The sequence below is a fragment of the Phoenix dactylifera genome, chromosome 6, assembly GCF_009389715.1.
Source record: "Phoenix dactylifera cultivar Barhee BC4 chromosome 6, palm_55x_up_171113_PBpolish2nd_filt_p, whole genome shotgun sequence".
Classification (NCBI taxonomy): domain Eukaryota; kingdom Viridiplantae; phylum Streptophyta; class Magnoliopsida; order Arecales; family Arecaceae; genus Phoenix; species Phoenix dactylifera.
The window spans coordinates 904,282-923,200 of NC_052397.1; the positions used below are offsets into that span (position 1 = coordinate 904,282).

The 18,919-nt window shown below is 41.9% G+C and overlaps 3 protein-coding genes across 4 annotated transcripts; 1 reads left to right on the plus strand and 2 right to left on the minus strand.

Annotated features, from left to right (window-relative positions):
• The first annotated feature begins 5,001 nt into the window (after positions 1–5,001).
• LOC103702005 (protein RADIALIS-like 5) lies at positions 5,002–7,115 on the plus strand. Of its 2 annotated transcripts, none has more exons than XM_008784268.3 (2): positions 5,002–5,942; positions 6,680–7,115. In XM_008784268.3, exons 1-2 carry the CDS (start codon positions 5,733–5,735, stop codon positions 6,698–6,700), a joined length of 231 nt encoding a protein of 76 aa, XP_008782490.1. In that variant the 5' UTR covers positions 5,002–5,732; the 3' UTR covers positions 6,701–7,115. The 2 variants fall into 2 exon arrangements, with proteins under 2 accessions (XP_008782490.1, XP_008782489.2); XM_008784267.3 differs by having other exon boundaries at positions 5,045–5,995.
• A 4,882-nt stretch (positions 7,116–11,997) lies between these two features.
• Positions 11,998–12,858, minus strand: LOC103702064 (peroxiredoxin-2E-1, chloroplastic-like). The gene has a single exon (XM_008784351.1). The coding sequence runs from the start codon at positions 12,856–12,858 to the stop codon at positions 11,998–12,000; it is 861 nt and encodes a 286-aa protein (XP_008782573.1).
• A 3,054-nt stretch (positions 12,859–15,912) lies between these two features.
• Positions 15,913–16,764, minus strand: LOC120111149 (peroxiredoxin-2E-2, chloroplastic-like). The gene has a single exon (XM_039127706.1). The coding sequence runs from the start codon at positions 16,762–16,764 to the stop codon at positions 15,913–15,915; it is 852 nt and encodes a 283-aa protein (XP_038983634.1).
• Between the last annotated feature and the right edge of the window lie 2,155 nt (positions 16,765–18,919).

Sequence of the window (18,919 nt, forward strand, 5' to 3'; positions counted from 1 at the left end):
TATGCATGGAAGTTATATACAGGCCCTCTATGATTACGAATTGCAGACTTTAATATTGTTTTCTCCTTATTTGAATTGAGTTTATTGCTTAATTTTCTATATTTGCAAATCGAAGTCATTAGAAGGCATGAGATCCACGTACCACATCATGATGTCATTGCTAGTGTTAGATTTTAGTTGTCCTCCATGACAGCTGAGCTGGTCAAGGTGATGAAAGAGGTTGCTAGATGTAAATTTGTAGATTGAGCGGAAGGTTTGGATGCTTCAGGTCGAATACATCCCTTAGAGTCAACAAACTAGTTGAGGAAGACTACCAACTGTTAGTTTTTAATTTAGTTTCTCAGCAGCTACGTGCCTGATTTCTCGCAAGAACATTCAGTGGATTGTTGCAGTCCATCAACTCCTTGCTTCTAGAGCTTTAAACCTTTCAATGCTAATTTTTAACTCATCTAATGATGACTGAAACTGATATGGGAAACCATTTAGGAACTAGCTAATTGTTATCTTCTATAAGTGATGCTTAATATTTCTATGCGTTTTTCGGAGAAACGCATCACTAGAACAACATAGGACGACTCGTATCGCTTCTGCACGGATTGGAAACCGATGTAGCAAGTGCATCAAAATGCATGCTGGTGATTATGATAAATTCAGTATGGAATCTAAAGATTTTTCCACATCTGTAGTCTGATCTTTAGACCAGTCAAGATAAAATATCCTTTGACTCTCCGAAAGCTAAGTTCATCAGCACAGACCAAAGTGGAATACTAGGTCTTTCAGAAGGGTTATATGCCGTTCATCTGTAGTAGAATTATTCCCATCCTCTTCTTTATACACAATAATTGCATCATATCTTATCCAACTGATTCAAACCACGGATATGTTATCAACTAAGCATAGATTTTGTGTCTGATTCTCGACCCTTTTCAGCACAGCAACGCCAACAGAATTCTATCACTTTAATGGAAAGGTTGAAGGATTCTTGTTGTTTGGTCTTCTGGCTTCATACGTCTCTCAGCTTATTCCTGAGGACGCATAGCCATAAAAAGATCTTCCTACCCCCTCCCTTTAGAGGATCAAAGGATTAGAAGATCGGCCATCTTGCCCTTTGTTCCAAGATTCCCTAAAACGTGGTTCGCATGCACCGCTAGTTTTGGCAGACCAGACACCAAGGATTCAACTCTACTGCTATATGAACTATGCATGGCTCTGTTGAACAGCCTCCAGAAACAAGTTAATAGGTCTTTCCCAGTGAGGGGTTCAGATAGTTGTCACCATAGAGTATATTGGATATCTCCTTTTCCTTCCACGGTTTTTGAAGTCCTTATAGATAGAATATATGGTGGATATTTCCAAATTGATGGTCTTAGGGAAATTCCGTTCAGATAAATTGATACGAAGACAGTCTTCGGGTAGCTCCAACTCGGAGGGAAGGACCGCTTAACTGAGAAAAAAGATATCAACCTCTGGAGATAGATAGGAGGGGAATCCACAGTCATTGCTTTGATGGAGATGGGCATGAGATGATAAGGATTCTCCATGTCAGCAGTAATGTGGATCCTACCACTGTTGCACTTCGAGTCCTTTTCATTGGTGGGGCTGTATTCCCAGCCAATAACCACCTCATCAACTTGTTTGACAGGATCAGCTCTTTTCATGGGTCCAAACCTGCCACACCTTTGGAAAGGGGAGAACCTCATGCACTCGAGTCTTCAGAAGATACCCATTATGATGAGCTTCTGAGGTTGTCAATGAAGGATCATAGCTTGTCCGCGCAGTGTGCTGTTTCTTTTTCCTCTTCTAATGCCAGTTATCTGCACTACTCTATAACAATAATACTATTTATCTGTAAAAGCGGTGCCTGCTTTTTTTTCCCTCGAATGCTAACCTCGAGAAAGCGAAAGAGATGCAGTGGTTTCAGTTTATTATGACAATTATCTGACTTCAGACATTATAAATCCCATTTTTAGGACGGCATGCATCAATAGCTTGCTGTTGGATTTGTGCAGTAATATGTAGCTAAAATCAACTACATTGCAAAGAACGCTCGTATAGCGGTTTGTTTGCAGCTGTCCTAATTTCTAAGAAATGCAGTAGAGCAGTTCTAGATTACTTTGCCGCGATCCCTCTGGTCGGCCCTTTTGCCTCCAACTTCAGAGGAGATACTTTGATGGATCTTTTGGAGTGGGAATATTATAAAGGTTCAGCAACTTGAAGAACCAGCATGGTCCCGGGGACCGAGGTTCATGGCCGAAGCTGATGTCTCATTCTAGAAAGATTTCATGTAAGATTCTGAGCCGATATGATCAGAAACCGAAATCTCCTCCTCCTCATAGCTGTCCACCACGTGGCACAAGCACATTAGTGCGTCACACGTTTGGGATGTGATATGAAGTGCCAAATTTCTTTGTTCCATGTGCGGCACGCCAGCTGCCAAGAGAGACTTCAGGTCTCGATTTTTCTGATCCACCATCGTTAGTGTCAAGAGTTGATTTCTTCTTCTAGATTTGATTCTTATATTTGGATGGATGGATAGATACGGATAATATTCGAAAACTTTTTTCTTTCTTTTTTGCTGAGGCATTTGTCTTATACATGTCGTATACGAATACACCCAAAAATGTCAAAAGATAACAAGTCCTATAGTGCACCGGATAATCCCATTTTCCCTAGCCACAAAATCTCCCCATAATGGTTAGCCACATATGAGACTATCTAGTCTGCTGCCCTATTAGCCTTACGATATACGTGCTTTGTTTGCAAGGCATCGAAAGCCACTTTCATAATCAAAAATTGCACCGCCAATCCTTAGCATACATTATTTTCGATTATTGTCACGTGTCTGGAAACAGCATGGTTCTAATATCCCTCAACATAATGGCATATTATCCTGAAGTCCTCCCCTCTAATAATTACATAGATCCAAACACCTAGTTGATGCCATGGGATGCATTGTAATTGGTCGTTGGGTAGGACGGTTGTCGAAGAATATGGCTTATTTTCTTAAGCAGTAGCACAATATGTTGTCTTGATTAGTCAAAAAGATGGAGAATTAAGCACCAACACCAACTTTTTACACAATATGTTGTCCTGATTAGTCAATAAATAAGATGGAGAATTAAGCACCATCACCAACTTTCTACTAACCTCAACGACACATCTCGTAAACATAGTCACAACATACTTTAAATTACTGAAATAAAAAAGCTCCAAACATTTAATCATGACTTTTTCCTCGACTAGATGATTCTCTAAATACAAAAATGAATGATCAGAACTATTAGATGGTTCATGAGTTGTTCATAACTTATAAAAGAAACAATCATAAGTTACAAATTGGCGATGGTGGTGAATCATAAATTGTTCATGAGCTCTACAAAAGATACTCATTGTTCGCAATCATTTTATCATCCTTGGCTCTTTGCATGGGTATACTAATAACTTTACAATTTTATTTCTGTAAACTTTTCTAAATTCAAAATGTTTGAAATCTATTCAAGCCTCTTTTTTTTTTTTTTTGTCTGTGCCACTACTCAGAAGATCAGGGCTTAGTATAATCATTTATTGAGACAAGGGCAGATGCATCCCTTCTTTTAAGAATGGCAGGTGCTGAGCATCCAAATCGAGATTAGGTGGTAAATCTTTTCAAACTTCTGATAGACTTTTCTGCACTTTTTTTTTTCTGAATTTCAAATTTTTGTTCTCTTGTTAAATCATCTAGGTTTATAAACTTGCGACCATGACAGGAAGTCCCATCTTAACTAATACAACAAATAACCACATCAACACTACAATCCGATGAAATCATATTCCGCATCAAGTGCAAAACAAGACAACAACGAGTTCCTTGCGCATGAAAAAAAACAAAAAACTCAATGACTGGTTGGATCACACTGGTAACATGTGGTCATGAGATCCAATCCAAAGTACTGAGGCCAGCGATGAACGATTTGAAACATAGTATAGGTACGTTGTGTCAGCCCTTGGGGTGTCAGTACTTCACTAGAAGGCTGAAAAAGGACTATCTTTTAGTCCTACGGCAAAAAGATTAACTTAACCTTATGGGTCATGTCCATTTCATGTCATATGACTCTCAGAAGGAAAGAGGGGAGCAATCCAAATCTTGTTCTCAATCCGAATCCCTATTCCTGTTTGCTGGAAAAGAGAAAGAGATGGCGTACAAAAAAGCTGAGCCAGTAATATTCCCTTTGTAAGGGGAATTTAGGTTTATCTGGGTTAAGCGGCATCTTTATGCTTAATACAGAACGAAGTTTATCATGCTTTATCTTTGTAAAAGCTTATCCCTGCAACAAGGTACAATTGCCTGAAATTTTACGTTTCAAGGAGGCAGAGAAAACGAGAAATCCAAGAGAAGCCATCGACCGGCTTGTTCTTCCTCATTCTAAATTTTAAGGCAAGCATACATTTCCTTCTTAAAATAATTTACTTTATCCCAGAAATATATAGAGATTACCTGTCTCCAGGCTAAAGGATCAATAAGAAAAAGTTCCCCTCCTAACATTTTTGTTGTGAGCTAAATTTCCTGACAAGATCTTATTGCCAGGTAATGACATCGTCTATAATATTTTTATTTATTAGTGTGATTCTATATCAATCAATATTAATTTTGTTTTTATAAACATAATCTTATTAAAGTGATTTTAAGGATCAAATAATAACTTATATGAGCCAGTAATATTTTTGATTGTCAGTGTTATTTTATATTGGACTACATTATTTTTCTTTTATGGAGCTTATTTGCGAGTATATATAACCCACGTAATGTACTAAATATTGTGGGGCGGAGAAATAAAATTATTTTTTTTTCTTTTTTTGTTTTTTCTATTTTTTTTGGAAATATGTTAACAGATAGAGACAATTAGTAAGACTGTCCTTGCATGAAAAACGTGGCGAGCTTTCTGAGCTAATGAGCACTCGGAAAGCATCCATCCAACCATCCATCCAACTCGCTGCTTAGAATGACTTCTATACCGGGATAAGCAGCTTCCAGGTAGCAGGGCGTGTAAGCTAGTTGGCATCTCGTATCAAAAAGCAAATATATGACAAGATAATTACCAAGAGGAAGAAAAATCATTTGAAGTGGCTTAGATGTGTGTGGAGCACAGCTCAAGATCAAAACATCCGTACCGAAGTTTTTTTCGGATGAAATGAAGCTATCTAATGAGTTCCAAGTGATAATATTCCGTGGAGCTCGCATCATAAGAACTCATTACGAATTAGCATCCATGCAGGCATTCCGAATTCCGAATTGATGGGATAAAGTTTATTAAAGCGAAGAAAAAAGAGATGATTCCACTGGATGGGAGACAAAAAGAGATGGATGGTTCGTTCCCCCAATCCCTCCCTAAGACTACAAGCTGAGATGATTCCTCTCAGCTATTTTGATTCTTCCCCACCCCCTCGCACACATCAAACTCGTATACTTCATCTTGTGGCTCTCGATCGAACTAGCGACACCTTATTCTAACTTCCTTTTCCAAGTATTATTCGCCACCTTGGCTCCATCCCATCACCCCCACAAACCTCTTGCTTATAAGAAGCACCCTCGGCTGCTGCTTTTCCGCTCATATTAATTAAGCCTCCACAACTCCCTCTCCTTCTTCCCCCTCTCTTCGGCCCATAAAAAAAAAAAGCCTCCGTCGCCCTTTCCAAGTTTAAGGACTACTCTGCTTCTCTCCCTTTTTTTGCGACCCCCCTGGTTGGTATCGAAGATGGCATCAGGATCGCTCCCTTGCAGCTCGGGCTCGTCATGGACCCCAAAGCAGAACAAGCTCTTCGAGCGAGCCCTGGCGGTGTACGACAAGGACACGCCGGACCGCTGGCAGAACGTTGCGCGAGCGGTCGGGGGGAAGTCCGCCGAGGAGGTGAAGCGACACTACGAGCTGCTCGTTGAGGACCTCAAGCACATCGAGTCAGGCCAGGTGCCATTCCCCAACTACACTATTACGTCCTCCGGCAGCGATGAGGAGCAGAGGTAGCCAAGTAGCACTGCATTCCTCGCTCCTTCTATCACTGTTTCTCTCGCCATTATATTCCTTCATATACTTAATTCCCTTCAACCTTTTTATTTGCGTCATAAAAAGATTTGGAGACTTTGGATAAAGGAGTAGCTTTCAAACAACTCAATGACCCAACTTGAAGGTTCTGTTTTGTTTATAAATTCTAAAACGGACTCTCTGTTCCCACTTTCTTCCATGTATTCTTCTTCTTGCAGCATGTTGGCCGCCTTTATTTATTTATTTTCTTCTTCTTCAGCACTGAAGAATGATGCTTTTAGATGGAATAGTTGTCGCGGGGAAAAAGATTCAACTCCTTTTCTTTCGTTTTAAATGAATTAAACTTGAGTATGAACAGTAGTTTTCAGTTGGGCAGAAGGCCAACCACAAGTCCCAAGTTGAGATTCTTGTTTTTTTTTTTTGTGTGAGACCCAAGCTTATGACTGACTGACCCAAGCTTTTTGAATATTCTCTTCCCTTTCCCGCTGATTTACAGGGGCTTGTAGCCCTTTAATTTTTTTCTACCCATGTTCTCTTGCTGTCTTGCTGGAAAGGTTTTGTATTATATTACTCTCTTTTTTGCTTCCCAACAGTGCCAAAACTGTGTATAGTTTGACCGTTTGCTATGATTGTTGAATGGTATTTTTCGCACTCTTTTGCAGGCTAAGCTACCTCAAGCTTAACTGAAACAGAGACTAGAAGGAAGCATCCAAGCGTATCAAGTAACAGGGCCGTTTGAAAACAGGTTTGAGCCAAGAACCATGACGCATATAACTGATAGCAAGCAACTCCTTTAGTCTTGTTTCAATCTATATGTTTCTTCTCTTCAAGATATCCATCCTTATGCGTATGCTTATGCAAAGGCTGTGATGAATAGGTGGGCTGGTCTTCTTATTAGATGTCCTCGTTTCTTAATGGAAGTTTGTTTAAATGTAATTCTATCTACCCTCCTATGGCATGAAAAACCTGCATGGATTATCCTTTTTTTTTCCCTTTTTCTTTTGAAGGGGAGGGAGGGCTACAAGAGCCACCACATAGATTATCTTTATTTTCTCTTATATCTCATTCCATGACTATTTTTTTTCAGAGAAAAATATATATCTTGCACGACTAAGACTCCTCAGTTGATCAGAAGGGAGTATCATGTGGATTTTTGCATATAACAGCAACAACTCCTTGATCTATAAAAGTTTAGAACATAGAAAAATTAGTGTTCTGCAGCTTTCTAGATGTCCTCGTTGAAGCTACCACCTACAATTTAAGACTAGAACAAGCAGGCCATCGACAAAAACGAAAAAAAAGAAAGAATATGCTTTTAGTTTAAAGAGCCATGTACGATTCGCACCAATCAAAGATTTTCATCAAAAAAAAATAGAGAAAAGGACTGAAAGTCTGTTGACCTGGCCTCCCCCTTCGCAAGTAGCACAGTACTACAGCGCCTAAACTTTCTTCTCCCACAACAATGACAAATGCTAAATTTGATATGTTACTGGATTAGCTTTTATGTAGTTCTATTGCAAACATGAAAAGATAAAATTGCACCTGGACACTATAATCAGATAAAATTAGCCCAACGTATAGAGAGCGTGCAATGTGAAGCTCGGATTGCAATGTAGAAAATGCTCTAAGGATGGCTAGAATTTGCAATTGAAAACTACTTTGCTCAAATTCTCTCAGAAAGTTTATGTGAATTCATTTTTTTCACTAAATCCCAAAAGACAGTCCGTACTTTGGCTCATATTAACTAGTGCCCTTGATGAATCTTAAGACTGGTGCCAAGGAACTGAGTTCAAATCCACTCGTCACCTCCATTTTTTGACGAAGTTTCCCTGTCATGGTTCTAAGAAAAGAAAACAAACTCCATGCATAATTCTGAAAAAAAATCAGTTTGGTTTTACGCTCTTTTCCGTCCCACGAAAAATCCGATTTATACCCATTTCACAGCAGATTTACACCTTCCCGTCCTGGTTTTTAAAAAGGAAAAAGAAAAAAGTCCATGTATAATATTGAAAAATCAGATTTACTTACAATTGTTTTCCAGCATCTTGTGACAAAATATATGTCAAAATTTTATATCTCCAATCTTACTTAATAAACGTGCTCATGCTTGTATCTAGGTGCTTTCTACTTAGGCTGCACCCCACGAGATGAGCCTCGCAAGGAGTTTCCATATTAAGTTTAGAAACCTCCAAAATTCGCCCTGTAACCAACTTTTGCATGCACCACTGGATCAGCAATCTCAAAAAAGATTTGTGCCATCATCTTGATATGGCTTCATAAGAAAGACATAAAAGAAAATATGTTGTGAATGGTGCTATTTTTTCCTTTCTTTCAACAAAAAGAGCAGTGAAAGGTTGTCAAGGCCTTGATTTTGAGCTTAAAACAGCTTGGAGCGAAGAAAAGATCAACTCGATTTATATTTATATTTTTACTAGTAATGGGAGCATACAAGGCATATTAAAAAAATAAGTAAATAAATTAAAAAAATAAGAGAAAAAGAAAAGAAAAATACAAGGACAATAAATGGATAGATATTTTCTTTTTGAAAAAATAGAGTCCAATTAGTTTGATAAGTCCAGAAGAAGTCATGTATAGATGAGCCGAACAAGCAAACAAAGACACATGGATTATATATTTAACTTCTTCTTTTTTCGAAGTAAAAAAGAGAAACTAAAAATATTCTTAGTCCATTTGACAGAAAAAATCTTAATCAGTAATATTCTATTTTTCGCATTTAATAATATAGTATGGATTATCAACATGCGCAACAATCACGTATCTCACAATCATTATACAAGAAAATTCTGGCTTAGACTGAAAGCTATAGCAAGGAAATGCTGAGCATTTTGTTCTTCTTTGTATTAGAGGCCTTTCATACATGAAAACAAGGTAACCATCAGGAAATGGTAATAAAGTGATAGAATAAAGAACTGCTGTATTGCTGGTTGGGCCAGAAAGAATTCTGATAAACAAGAATTGAGAGCCACCAATAGCTCAGCAAGTCAACTGGGAATTAGAGGCTACATAGCATAGCAACAAGAGTGAATGACACTTGAGACATGAGAAATTCAAATCCTCTGAAAACAAAGATGATTTATATACTAAATTTACGTCGAGATATTCAATGTTTTCATATCAACCACCAGCCTCAAAACTTAAAAAGATTAACTACATCGATGATAGAAAGATAAAGACACGCCGCCAAACAAACACTAGCATCTGCAAAAAGGCTAACTGAAAATAAGCTGCATTTGTGGACAAAGGCAATCCCTAAAAAATCTCCTTGGACAGACAGACAGAGAGACATCAACCTATTTCACAGTATACGCTAACCACTGTAATCTACACCATCTTATGCCCCTTCATAGCTAAATCCAAAATATTACTTCATTAACTTTCATCGAGCGCTTAATCTGATATCCTACAACTGTTCATATTTTACAAAAAGATATATTACCTTTACCCATATTAGTAATTTCCAAGACACATATTAAAATGTGTAAAGGAGGGAAGCTCCTAAAAAACCACAAAACAGAAGATTTGCAATTGAGCCTACTCCTTCCCTGCTTGGCTTTCTCCCTTCCTTAATTTCAGAGCTATTCCAACTGCCCCTGTTCCTATGAATGTTAGCAAATGGGAAAGAGCTGCAGGGAATTTGGCAAGTGCTCTCGCTCTCCTTTTCATTATTTCATATAAGTCAAAAGATCTAGTTGCATGCAGATCACAAGATAGGACAGTAAGACAAACATAAGAAGACTTTTCCAACAATCATGCAGCTGACTCATTTTTTTTGTTTAACTTCCATAGAGCGTTTGCTCTTAAAATTTATGATAAAAACACTCCTGTGTTACAGAACTCCATTCACACTAATTCACCTAATTTGCATTAGGCAAGTAAATTATGGTCCAAAATTTCCCTCAAGTTTCATCTCTTTTACACTGCTAACATGCTACAGTTTCTTATGGAACCTCATGAAAACCTTAAAGCTTCACCTCTTCTCATCATAAGTAGCAAATTGTGAGTTGGTCATTCATCAAAACCTTTATCACAGAAATCGCCTGTTGGAGATTCAATCTGTCTGAACAACCAATGAAAGAATCAATCTTTTACCCTTTAGTGACTCACATGTTGCGCATTTCACTGACATTTGAAAATCCACGACCTGTACGGGCTTGTTAAGCTAATAATTCTCAATTTTGTTGCCGCACCTAAAAAACCCATTCAGAAAAAATTCTGCATCCAAATGCGATGAATGAATTCTTTGTCTATCCTATTCTGCATCCAAATCAGATGACTGCTTTCTCTGTTCATCCTACACAAACCTGAACTTTCATACCATCTCTTAAGAATTAGAGGATTTCAGGAGAAAAGGATGAAACACAGAAACACATAAAGAGGCTTCACTGCAGACTGAGTTAAGTACGATTGATGATGGTTAGTTTACATATTTGATCCACAGACATAATTGTGGAAGCCAAGAATAACCTTTGGACCCCCTCAACTTGAATATTATTGCACATACACCATCCTACACTTCAAAAAACATTATTTAGATCATTCAAGTTACTTTTTATTTGCAATCTGCCAATTTCGTCCATCTCCGTCAACAAGGTTTCAGTAAAAGACTCATGTGGCCATTGCATGAAACTTAAAATCTACTGTGGGAGTAACAATGAGGAAGGCTACTTCAAATTGTATGAATAGCGGCACTAAATATTTGGACGGATAATTGAAGGGCAGTGTTACCAGCAATGCTATTTGGGGTATACACAAGCCGGGAGGATGCATTAATTGGAGAGCAGAGTGTGGTTGAGGAAAAATTGGTGGAAGTTTTCATGGACTATGTGGGAAGGTTATAGCAACAGGAGACAAAGAGAAAGGAGGAGGATTTTGAAGGACGAATAGGCGAGGCACACCAAGCTCCCAATCAATGGCGATGGTGGCGACGTAAGAGGGGCTAGAATGGGTGTTTGCTCGTTGCATCATCAACGATTTTGAGAGTAGACAGCCAGTAGCAGTAATGGTGAACAAAGGGACTTGAGCAACTTTAGCAAAAAGATGACAATGGTTGGGAAGTGTTAGCAGCAAATTCGGTGACTGGAGGGAAGTGTTGGCAATGATACATTAGAAGTTGGTCGAGGGTGCAAGAGAATATCAATAAGAGGGTATATGTATATTAGCCGTTGGTCTCGGAAGCAACAATGATGAGAATGACATGGATAGAGAGCAGAGAAGAGGGAAGGTGCGAGAGGCACCTGCATGATGGGGCTAATAAAAGAATACCAATGAGAGGGTATTTTTATTATTTGCGAATAACGGCCAACAGCATCACAAGGGATATGGACGGAAGGGGCAGATTGCAACAAAATGTAACTTGAAAAACTACAGATGAAAGCTTATTCCATCTCTCCAGCTACAATTGAACATATTCCAGTGATATCACTATGCAAAAGCTGCTAAATAGCTTGGACTAAAGACAGAGATCATTGCCCTCTTTAGTCCTATTTATATTAGCCTTATCATGCATCTCCCTCATGCAATAATCTAATAAAATCATTTAGGTAGAGGTGAGAAGCAATGCCAGCGACAAACGCACAAACACACACAAAAGAGAGAGAGGATTGCATTAAAAAATTTTGGTCTTCTTGTACATTACCATTAGTTATACTATGACGGTAGCATCACAGAACCATGAAAAATGACATACCAAAAGAAGTTATATATAGAACAAGAGATCATAAATGAAATTGAGCTAATGCTTGGCAGCAATGTTTCTTCAATAGATATGACACACCTGTGAACGGAAGGAGGAGAAAAAACAGCACCTCTGTCCCCCTTCTCCATCCATCGATCGAAGAACACTATTCAAAAGTCCTTCCTTTTTTCTTCCAAAAAGTTTCAAAGGTTTCATCTCATCGCCCATCACCTTTACAAGAAACAGAGAACATAGAGAACCAAAACAGCGACAGATCCCCAGTTCTTATAGCCTACGGAGAACGTCATCTAACCCGGTCGCAGAGTCGCCGGCGCCGCCGTCGTAGTGGTTGAGGAAGAGCGCTCTCACCATCCCATTCACCGCCACAATGACGTACCCCTCGGAGCGGACACCGAAGCCCTCGACCCCTCCCCTGAGGTCGAGCGCCATGCCGAGCGCCGTCGCCATCTGGGCGTCTGGGTCCGACAGCATCATCACGCCGCCCTCCGCCGCCCCCAGCTGCTCTCCCCACGCCCGCATCACGTACACGTCGTTCGCCGCCACGCACGCCACCAGCACTGTCCCGGCGGCACAGCGCCCCTTCGCTCTCATATCCACCGCCTTCTTCACCAGCCTCTCCGGCGACAGACGGATGGCGGCCCCGCTGCCGCCGCCGCGGCGCCCCCACCGAGGGCGCGGCGGAAGGGCGAAAGCCCCGGGTACGGCCATGATGACGGCCTTCCCGGCGCGGGTGAGCTCCGCAAGGGAGACCGTGCGGACGGCGCCGCCGCGGTCGAGGTAGGAGAGGGCGGCGTCGGGGAGGCGGTCGCCGACGGAAACGGTGGCCGAAGAAGGGGCGACGACGGCAGCGCGCGGGGGGCGGAGGAGGGGGTGGGGTCGGGGGCCGGGGAGGCCGTAGAGGCTGAGGAGAGAGGAGCGGTGGGAGCGGGGAAGGGAGGATTGGGGGTTCCAGGAGGCGAAGATGGGGCGGGCGGGAGTGGTAGAGAGGGAGGCGGAGAACGCCGCAGTGGACGTCGCTGCCGGCGACGATGACGACGACGGCGGCGGTGGCGAGGAGGAGGACGACGGAGGGAAGTCGCGGGCAGCAGCAAAGGTGGCGGCGATGTTGTTGACGGAGGCAGCCATCGTCACCCTCGACTCTTTCGCCGGGCGCCGGTCTGGGGTTTAAATGGAAGGGTTCAAAGGATTCGATAAAGGAACATCACAGCACACATCCTTTCTGGCAAACAGTTTTTAACAACGTAATATGAATAAGGTGGACCCTACAAAATTTAAATGATCGGACCGCTGGATTACATAATTTTGATGTACGGTTCCAGAAACATCTCCGCCGTACGTTTTTATATTTTTTTTTCTTGTTTAATTTAAGAGAGGAATTAAGTGAAGAACAGCTGTTTTGTGACTTCTGGCTTTCCTTATTTATTAATTAAAGTTGACGCTTGCGGATATCCAAGGCGGCTAGGATCTTGCCACGTGCACTGAACCCCGGAGATGTGCACCGAACCGGGTCCGACTCAGTCGACACATGCTTCTGGGTTGGCAACTTTGCACTCAGCGAGCGGGCAAAAGAATTCGCGGTGGGATCATACACCAGTTGCTTTGAGAGCCGTGCAAATGGATGATTGATGAACTTTGGAGTGCTTTGAGAGGTGTGTGCTGGGCGAAAGGCACGACGGCGACCCAAATTCACGGGCCACCACCCCGGCCAACACGCAGAACTTACATTGGCCAGTATGATGTACTGCCTGCGAGCCACGTAAAGCGGAAGCACTTGGAAATGATGCGTGGTGCAAGCCCCATGAAAGTTGTTTGAAGGGAAGAAGACAACTCTGGTTCAAACGGATGGGTTTTACTGTCGCCTTGCAGTCTTTTTTGATGGTAACTTTCGGCTTGCACTCAGTCACCTAGCATAGCACGTTGAGCTTAATTAGAGAGTGCCTTTTCAGTAGTCTCTTCTTGCATCTCAACTCCAGGATATGGAACATCCTTCGGACATACTATGACATCAACTCTGCACTACAGCTTTCTTAGAGGTAGGTGGTATTTACAGTAGGCAGGCAACTTGGTTTGTGTTTTCTTGTCATGCAGCATCTCATGTTACTCCAGGATATTTCGAGCACTTGAAGTCGCTCTATGCAATATAACAACCTCATGATCATGGAGTATATATACATTGCTTTGTTACGAGTTTATGTCCCGCTAATTTGACTTTTGGTCAGTAGTTTCCAAAATTTTATCATAGCACCAAAACAATGTGCTTCCTCTAAATGAATTAAGGATTAGGTATATCATACTACCATGATTTCTAAGAACCCCTAATTAGAGGGAACAAACACATTAATCAGTATTTCAAGAGGTTAAATGGTCAGATAATTCGCTTCCCCTCCAAGACAATAAATGAGATGAGAGGTTTGTAATATACCAGCAGAAATTGAGAAACAAATTAATGGGCAAAATTTTTATGGATCACAATTATCAATTTCCAAGGGAGGATGTACAGGTACCATATTTCCAGTATGTGGCATTATAGAAGGATTCCTGCCTACTTTCTACTACACCGTTCATGGATCGGATGGCTGTGCCTGTATTAGGGTTGGTAAAGCTAAAAAAGCTTTATTACCAGAAGAGGGCAAAGAGAACAATTCAAGGTGGTGAGATTGGTTCCTTTTTTTTTTTCAAGGGCATGAAAAATTGACTTCAGCCTGAAAAACTCATTTTCCTTCATTCTATGGGCTTAATTCATTGCTCAGTTAGTTAAAGGTAGGAGGACACAAAAATCAGGTTACGATGGCAGATCTAGAGAAAAATTAATTTCTTCATGTGCTAGAAGAGATCAAACACTGGAAGGTGGTCCATCAACATTCACCAAGTCAGCAACACAAACTCATTGGGCAAAGTTGCAAACCAGTGTAAGCTACAAAGTACAAACACTCGTACAATGCTGATTTGAATTTGTTAATCATCGATACAACTCGACTCTAACAAAATACACGCAGAGATGAGAAACAGTTCGTAATCAGATATAGGTTCATGTGTCTTTATGTTTTTCCACATCTCTCCTATATCAATTGAGAACCTCAAGCATTATAATTTAACAAATCTCATGCACAATGCAGTAAAATAAGCAAATAAATAAGAAAAAAATTACCTTTGGCCAACTTTGCTATTATTGCACATACACCATCCTGCACTTCAAAAAGCATTATTTAGATCATTCAAGTTACTTTTTATTTGCAATCTGCCACTTTCGTCCATCTCCATCAACATGGTTTCAGTAAAAGACTCATGCGGCCATTGCATGAAACTTAAAATCTACGGTGGGAGTAACAACGAGGAAGGCTACTTCATATTGTATGAATAGAGGCACTACATATTTGGACGGATAATTGAAGGGCAGTGTTACCAGCGATGCTATTTGGAGGGGCTAGACTGGGTGTTTGCTCGTTGCATCGTCAACGATTTTGAGAGTAGACATGCATGGTGGGGCTAATAAAAGAATAACAATGAGAGTGTATTTTCATTATTTGCGAATAACTGCCAACGGCATCATAAGGGAGATGGACGGAAGGGGCAGATTGCAACAAAAAGCAACTTGAAAAACTACAGATGAAAGCTTATTCCATCTCTCCAGTTACAGAACATATTCCAGTGATATCATTATGCAAAAGCTGCTAAATAGCTTGGACTAAAGACAGAGATCATTGCCCTCTTTAGCCCTATTTATATTAGTCTTATCATACATCTCCCTCATAAAATCATTTAGGCGGAGGTGAGAAGCAATGTCAGCTACAAACACACACACACACACACACAAAAGAGAGAAGATTGCTTCAAAAAATTTTGGTCTTCTTGTACGTTTACCATTGGTTATACTATGACGGTAGCATCACAGAACCATGTTATACGCGTGTTTTCATGTCATTAATGACATGCCAAAAGAAGTTATATATAGAACAAGAGATCATACATGAAATTTAGCTAATGCTTGGCAGCAGTGTTTCTTCAATAGCTATAAAAACAGCACCTCTGTCCCCTTTCTCCATCCATTGATAGAAGAACACTATTCAAAAGTCCTTCCTTTTTTCTTCCAAAAAGTTTCGAAGGTTTCATCTCATCGCCCATCACCTTTACAAGAAACAGAGAACATAAAGAACCAAAACAGAGACAGATCCCCAGTTCTTATAGCCTACGGAGAACGTCATCTAACTCGGTCGCAGACTCTCCGGCGCCGCCGTCGTAGTGGTTGAGGAAGAGCGCTCTCACCATCCCATTCACCGCCACAATGACGTACCCCTCGGAGCGGATACCGAAGCCCTCGTCCCCTCCCCTGAGGTCGAGCGCCATTCCGAGCGCCGTCGCCATCTGGGCGTCCGGGTCCGACAGCATCATCACGCCGCCCTCCGCCGCCCCCAGCTGCTCTCCCCACGCTCGCATCACGTACACGTCGTTCGCCGCCACGCACGCCACCAGCACTGTCCCGGCGGCACCGCCCCCCTTCGCCCTCATATCCGCCGCCTTCTTCACCAACCTCTCCGGCGACAGATGGATAGAGGCCACGATGCCGCCGCCGCGGCGCCACCACCGAGGGCGCGGCGGAGGGGCGAAGGCCCCGGGTACGGCCATGATGACGGCCTTACCGGCGCGGGTGAGCTCCGCAAGGGAGACCGTGCGGACGGCGCCGCCGCGGTCGAGGTAGGAGAGGGCGGCGTCGGGGAGGCGGTCGCCGAGGGAGACGGTGGCCGAAGAAGGGGCGACGACGGCAGCGCGCGGGGGGGCAGGGTCGGGGCCCGGGGAGGCCGTAGAGGCTGAGGAGAGAGGAGCGGTGGGAGCGGGGAAGGGAGGATTGGGGGTTCCGGAAGCCGAAGATGGGGCGGGCGGGAGTGGTTGAGAGGGAGGCGGAGAACGCCACAGTGGACGTCGATGCCGGCGACGACGACGACGACGGCGCAGCGGTGCCGAGGAGGACGTCGACGGAGGGAAGTCGCTGCCGGCAGCAAAGGTGGCGGCGATGTTGTTGACGGGGGCAGCCATCGTCACCCTCTCTGACTCTTTTCGAAGGGCGCCGGTCTGGGGTTTAAATGGAAGGGTTCAAAGGATTCGATAAAAAAGCATCACAGCACACATCCTTTCTGGCAAACAGTTTTTAACAATGTAATATGAATAAGGTGGACCCTACAAAATTTAAAAAGATGGGACCGCGGGATAAGACTGGAGGGGACATAATTATATGCTCTGATACATGGTTTCAGTTTTGATGTACGATTTCGGAAACATCTCCGCCGTACGTTTTATATACATTTTTTTCCTTGTCTAATTTAAGCGAGGAATTAAGTGAGGAATAGCTGTTTTATGACTTCTGGCTTTCCTTATTTATTAATTAAAGTTGACGGTGTTTCCCAAGCTGCGGATATCCAAGGCAGCTAGGATCTTGCCACGTGCACTGAACCCCGGAGATGTGCACCGAACCGGGTCCGACTCAGTCGACACATGCTTCTGGGTCGGCAACTTTGCATTCACCAAGCATGCAAAAGAATTCGCTGTAGGATCACACAATGGTTGCTTTGAGAGCCGTGCAAAGGATGGTTGATGAACTTTGGAGTGCTTTGAGAGCCGTGTGCTGGGCACGACGGCGACCCAAATTCACGGGCCACCACCCCGGCCAACATGCAGAACTTACATTAATTGGCTAGTATGATGAACCGCCTGCGAGCCACGTAAAGCGGAGGCCCTTGGAAATGATGCGTGGTGCAAGCCCCATGAAAGTTGTTTGAGGGAAAGAAGAGAATGACCTACCTGGGTGCTCTTTCTTCCTTGTGACATCATGAGTGTGTAAACCCCGTGAAAAAGACACAACTCTGGTTCAAACGGAAGGGTTTTACTGTCGCCTTCCAGTCTTTTTTGATGGTAACTTTCGGCTTGCACTCAGTCACCTAGCATAGCACGTTGAGCTTAATTAGAGGGTGTCTTTTCAGTAGTCTCTTCTTGCATCTCAACTCCAGGATATGGAACATCCTTCGGACATACTATGACATCGACTCTGCACTACAGCTTGCTTAGAGGTAGGTGGTATTTACAGTAGGCAGGCAACTTGGTTTGTGTTTTCTTGTCATGCAGCATCTCATGTCACTCCAGGATATTTCGAGTACATGAAGTCGCTCTGTGCAATATAACAATCTCATGATCATGGAGTATATATATATTGCTTTGTTACGAGTTTATATGACGCTAACTTGGATTTTGGTTAGTACCTTCCTAAATTTTATCATAGCACCAAAACAATGTGCTTCCTCTTTCTAGTTTCCTTCCTATGAATAAAGAGGCTTCCAAACCATAACACCTCTTCCGCCAATGATTTTGCCCACCAAAGCAACGGGCAAACTTGCTAGTTTCATCCTTTTTCTTTTCTTTTCTTTTCGTTGGATGCTGAAGGTGCATGGGAAAGTCTATCAACCATTTCGTTAGTTTCATCAATATCTACACCGGCGTTCTTTCTTTAATTTGTTTTTTCTTTTTTCTTGGTTTTACGTAATTCAGTTAACAAGTTAGATGATGACAAATTGAAGCATATAAAATTGACTTTTTATCAGGAAAATAAAGGTCACCAGTTTACTTATTTTCTCCACACAAAGGCCTATTGTAGAGATATATGATGTCTAAGGAGGTGAAAATGGAAGAAGCAATCCTGTTAAAATCTAGATTCCAGCTTTTTTTTAAAAAAAACAAAATTAAAGCATTTTGTTTTTTTTAAAAAAAATCTTCTGGCTGAGCTATGTTGTTCGAATGGTAAGACCATTTTAACCTCTTGCGATCCTGACACACGAAACTGCGATCGCTTGTGGAACTAAATTTCCTTCATTATGTTAAAAGGCCATGCACAACTTGGGTTGAAACCATTTACCAAAAGCGTTCAGTAAGCTCCAGCTATGGATCCCTACAACATCCACAAGCCTCATGATCATGGTTAAAACAAAATTCCAGAAAAAGTTCTGCTTGCTTACATTAAAGGAGTAAAAAGGATATCATGTCATAAGAACTATAGGAACAAAACAAGTCATATGCATTTTTAAATTAAAGATTAAGTTGATATTAATTAGACTGGAATGTATGGAATGCTAGATAAATAGGTATCAAACATAAAAAATACACCATACTGAGCAAGTGATGTAAGTAATGGATTAAATTGGGC

What these genes read in the sequence shown, in the direction of transcription:
- LOC103702064 (XM_008784351.1), bottom strand. Translation starts at nt 12,858, where the DNA reads ATGGCTGCCTCCGTCAACAACATCGCCGCCACCTTTGCTGCTGCCCGC.
- LOC120111149 (XM_039127706.1), bottom strand. Translation starts at nt 16,764, where the DNA reads ATGGCTGCCCCCGTCAACAACATCGCCGCCACCTTTGCTGCCGGCAGC.
- LOC103702005 (XM_008784267.3), top strand. Translation starts at nt 5,733, where the DNA reads ATGGCATCAGGATCGCTCCCTTGCAGCTCGGGCTCGTCATGGACCCCA. An exon ending in GGCAGCGATGAGGAGCAGAG is followed by an intron (nt 5,996 to 6,679) that starts GTAGCCAAGTAG and finishes ACTCTTTTGCAG; the next exon opens with GCTAAGCTACCTCAAGCTTA.